This window comes from Arachis duranensis, chromosome 1 (genome assembly GCF_000817695.3).
Source record: "Arachis duranensis cultivar V14167 chromosome 1, aradu.V14167.gnm2.J7QH, whole genome shotgun sequence".
NCBI classification, from domain to species: Eukaryota; Viridiplantae; Streptophyta; class Magnoliopsida; order Fabales; family Fabaceae; genus Arachis; species Arachis duranensis.
In genome coordinates this window covers 61994981-62000110 of record NC_029772.3, presented here as the reverse complement: position 1 = coordinate 62000110, position 5130 = coordinate 61994981, and the positions used below count along the sequence as shown (strand labels likewise).

The window sequence follows — 5130 nt, the reverse complement described above, 5'->3', positions numbered from 1 at the left end:
GACACAAGGAAGAAGGTACCAAGGAAATGGAGGAACAAAAAGATCCCTACGGAAGACTTCTCTCCAGGGGATAGAGTGATCTCAGCTTACTTCCCAGATATTCCCCCTAATCTCCCCACAGTACCATCTCAGTTACCTAAAGTCTTCACTATCAACAGAGTTCTCTCCCTGGAACATGTCGAGATCATTGATACAACCAATGGATACAAGTCCACAGCAAGAGGGGAAGACTTCAAGCACTACCAACCCTGATGAGGGAGAAATGTCAAGCTAGTGACGCTAAAGAAGCGCTTCATGGGAGGCAACCCATGTTTTATATGCTTTTAGAAAAGTAAATAAGTCAATGTTTATGAAGTCCAACCCAAACTTGACAAACACTTGGTGAAATCCTTATTGTGCAGTATATAGTGAGGAACAAGTTTGGTGTTCAAAGCAAACCAAGGTACATGCTAGTCTTGGAGCTTTGAACAGAACTTTTCATCACAGTGCTCCAAACTAAGTTTGGTGTCACCCCAAGGTGCCACCAATGTGCATATAAGGACACACAGTTAGTTAGTTAGTTGGAATTCATAAATAAACAATCTAATCTTTTCTTATCTTTTTTATTCTAGCCGTAAAGTTCATATTGTCATTTTGATATCTTTTCTTACTTTTCTTATTTTATCTTTATAGGAAAAAGAAAAGGAGCACTGATGAGGATTGATTGGACAATTAATTGGGGGGATTCCGCCACTTCATGGAGAGAACTACACACTTGTCTCTAGAAGGAACGCATGGGGAAACGTTGCCATGCAACATTGAAGAAAGGAGACCCTTGAAGACTGAACCATTCACTCTCATTAAGTGATGATCCTTGTCCTTCCTTCATGAACAACCCCAACCGTCCATCAAGCAACCATTCTTGCAATCCACACCTTCCATTCTCTCATGATCTCCCTATATAAGGGAACCTTAGTGCATGCTCACTCCTCACATTCAAATCCCCACTCTCACACTTCACACTTTCGGCTTGCTAAAACCCTTCATCATACGTTGTCCTAGCCAACCCACTATTCATCTATCCGTATCCTCCAACCCCCTCAAAAACAGCAACCCAAGTTCATGGCATCATCAAGCTCAAAGAGGCAAAAGAGGAAGGAACCCATGGAGGGTGTTCCTTTCGATGAGAAGAGATTCAAAACTGCCTTTCATGAGCGTGAATTTGAGCGAATAAGGGCCAGAAAGATATTGCCAGAGTTAATGTTCCAAATCAATGCAAACGAATCACCACAGATTCGGGAGAAAATCGAACAGAGGGGGTGGCAGTTGCTCACAAGTCCAGAGGGGAAGATCAATGGAAACCTCATCAAAGAATTCTATGCAAATGTAGTTAGAGAAGACAAGACCAAGGCCCTAACTTTCAAAAGCTACGTGAGAGGCAAGGAGGTGAACTTCAGCCCAAGTGCCATAACAAGAGCTCTTCACCTGAAATCACCTCACTTTGATGAGGCTAGTTATCAGGCAAGGATAAGTAGAAGCCCTGATAATGATGAGCTCTCAGAGATAGTGCTAGACATCTGTGTTATAGTAGCTGATTGGGAGAGGTACGCAGATGGGAGGCCCAAGTTCATCAAGAGGGAAGACCTTAGCCCTGAAGCCAAGGGGTGGTTTGAACTTGTAAGGAGGTCCATCCTACCAGCTGCAAATAATTCAGAAGTTAACATCAATTGAGCTACTATGGTGCATTGCTTGGTACAGGATGGGGAAATCAATGTGCATGAGCTCATCGCCGAGGGGATTCAAGATTCAGCTGAGAAGGGTGATTCAGGTGCCAGGCTTTGGTACCCCAGCACTATTCTCCGCCTGTGCAATAAGGCAAGGGTGGTATTTGAGGACAGCAATCCAGACTGGGTTAACCCAGGGAGGCCAGTTACACTTGAGCGATTGGTTTATACCACACCTGCTCAGCAACAAAGAAGGCCACATATAGGAAAGCAAAAAGCCAAGGAAGGAACTCATCAAGAGGAATATCATCAGGAAGAATATTAACAAGAAGAGCATCATGACCCAGCAAACCTAAATTTGACTCACCTTCTAAGAGCCATTGAGGATTTGGGAATGAGACAAATGGAGGGACAAGAGCAAATACTTCACATTCAGTCCAAATGGATGAGACAACAAGAAGAGTGGCAGAAACAACACATGGAGCAGCAACAGGAGCAATACTCCCAACTCACTCAAGCCATCCACCAAGTTACTGAGAGGCAAGAGCGTCAAGATAAACGCCTTCAAGAACTCAACCAGCGGCAACTAGCTCAAATGAAATCATTCAATGAGTTCAATGTACTGAATGAAGGAAGGCAGTTACATAGGGAGGAGTTTAAGGTAAACACTCAGGCCAGGTTGAACTACATGTCCAGCAATATGCATCATCTACATTATGCCATTCCCACATTTGATGAGGTCCAAAAAGAGTTTGTTGAACAGGAAGAAAGGAAGGTGAAACAGCAGAAGGACACACTAAAGAAGAAGATGGAAGATGCTGGCTTCTGGAAGAAACTGCTTGGGAAAGGCAAAGAAAGTGGGAGCACAAGCACTCAAGAAAAACACCAAGAGGACAAGCAAGAAGGAGAGCATGGGAAACCATATGAGTAAAAGGTGGTGGAGCTCCTTCTTTGGTCTCTCTTTTTCCATTTTGAAATAAGGAAGATCTTGTATGAAATAGAACATGCTTCCATGTTAGTTTGAACCTTTTCAATTATGCATTTTAGGTTTAATTGCTTAGGTCTATGATTTCTAGTTTAAGTGTTACTGCATCATACCATTACTTATTGTATGCTTGTCTTTTAAATCAAATGAAAAAGAGAATGATTGTGTTTTAAATACACCAGAGTGGAGTTCATAATATGGAAGTGCATTCATGAGTCTTTGGTGTGATCATAAGTTAGCTAAGTTGGTTCAACCATAAGGTGAGGATGACAACTATCTGGCCTGAATACTATACTTTAAATATACCCATGGGACTAAGTAAACAACAAGATCCTAATAAGAGCAAGGGAAAGAACACTTAAAGTGAAAAACAAAAGAAAAAGAGTAAGCAATAAGGCTAGGCACCAATGGTTTTAATCTTGAGGCATGTGTCTGTGGTGTTCCGGTATAAGGGATCTACTTGGATGAATAAGCTCTTAGGGGTGCCTTATCACTTGGTAACTTGGGTTAACTAACTCGGGATTATCAGCTGAAAGTCCACTATCAAGAGTAACCCTCACTACAGAGCATTTAGTAACCCAAAGAGGTGCTGAACACCAAGGTCTCAAGAAGGAAAATAAATGAACCAGATGCCTGTGGTGTGTATGTATGGGGGAGAGACTTGAGGGAGTAAGTCCTTAGGGGTGTCTCAACACCTAGCACCTTGAACCAACTGGTTCGGGAGTGTTGGCTGAAAGCTTATCTTAAAGAGTTACCCCCTTACAGAGCACTTAGCTTCAAGAACACAAATAAGCCCTGGAATGACAATAAAAGGATCAATAAAAGTCTCATGGGATATAAGAAAAATTAGTGTTTTAGGACATGATAAAGGTCTGAAAGCCAGTAACGGAATGAACCTAAGTTGCTATGCATGAAACCACCATAAAATCAGTGACACGACTTCCACAAGAATGACTCATTTCTCTTGGCATTCCATTCATCATTCTCTTGTTCCAGTACTTGCTTAGGGACAAGCAAGCTTTAAGTTTGGTGTTGTGATGCCAGGGCATCTTGCCAGTTTCACTGACCTTTTCTTTACTATTTTTAAGGTAGTTTCATGCATTTCCTTAGGAAATAAGCTAGTTTTGGGTAGATATTCACTTACACCTTGATTCAAGCATACATTGTGAATTTTACATGATTTCATGAGGATTTTGCATGAGTTTAGTAACAAATTGTATGTTGCATTACCCATGACTTGGACTAGAACTTTGATGCACTCTATTGCTTGATTTCAAGACCAAAGGAAGCAAGGAAGAACCACTTAGCAGTCACGTTAATCTAATTAACGTTACCACTAACGTGGAATGGGAGGTAACTTGCAAAGTTAATGAGAAAAGTGATTGCCAATAACGCTCTCGAAGCCATCATTGCCCACATTAAGAGTCACGTTAACTAAGTTAACGTGAACTCTAACGTGAAGAAGGGACTTTGAGCCAACGTTAGTGACACTTAACATTATCACTAACGTTGGCCAATGATCATAAGTGGCTACGTTAGAGTCCACGTTAACTTAGTTAACGTGGCCTCTAACGTTAAAAGGGGGAAGGAAGCCAACGTTAGTGACACTCAACATTGTCACTAACGTTGGCCTAAGGTGCAATATACCACGTTAACTCCCACGTTAACTTGGTTAACGTGGGAGCTAACGTAAGAGGCAAGGGTGGTCGACAACGTTAGTGACACCCAACATTGTCACAAACGTTGGAAGCAACCACAAAACCCCAAGGAGCCACGTTAACTTCCACGTTGGATTTGGGAGGGGATGTTTGTGACGAGCTTCAAACTCACAAACGTTGGGCATAGTGACAGACGCAAAAGGATCATTGGATCCTATTCCAATGCAAACGAGAACCAACAGCTGATTAGCCATGTACATGGACCCTTTTCACTGAGTGGACGGCTGGTAGCCATTGACAACGGTGATCCACCAACATACAGCTTGCCATGGAAGGAGACCTGCGTGCATGAAGAAGAAGACAGTAGGAAAGCAGAAATTTAAAGGACAAAGCATCTCTACTAAAACTCCAACCAATTCTCCATTACTGCGTAACAATTATTCATTTCATGCTCTTTCACTTTTTACAATCGAAACTAAAGAACCGTATTGGTATCCTGACTAAGAATAATAAGATAACCATAGCTTGCTTCAAGCCAGCAATCTCCGTGGGATCGACCCTTACTCACGTAAGGTATTACATGGACGACCCAGTGCACTTGCTGGTTAGTTGTGCGGAATTACATAGTGTGAGTGTAATTTTCGTGCACCAGCTATATTATTCATGGGCATCTAGATTATACTATTCTTTCTATATATTATATATATGAGCTTAGAACTATCGTAATCTTTGATTAACCTTTGCTTTACGACGCGAGGTAAAGTTTAGGCTAATTAGGGTGTTA

At 41.8% G+C, this 5130-nt stretch overlaps 1 protein-coding gene across 1 annotated transcript; it reads left to right on the top strand.

The window, feature by feature from the left end:
- Positions 1 to 2106: 2106 nt before the first annotated feature.
- On the top strand, positions 2107 to 2634 carry LOC107489485 (uncharacterized). Its single transcript, XM_016110240.1, has one exon. The coding sequence runs from the start codon at positions 2107 to 2109 to the stop codon at positions 2632 to 2634; it is 528 nt and encodes a 175-aa protein (XP_015965726.1).
- The last annotated feature ends 2496 nt before the right edge of the window (positions 2635 to 5130 follow it).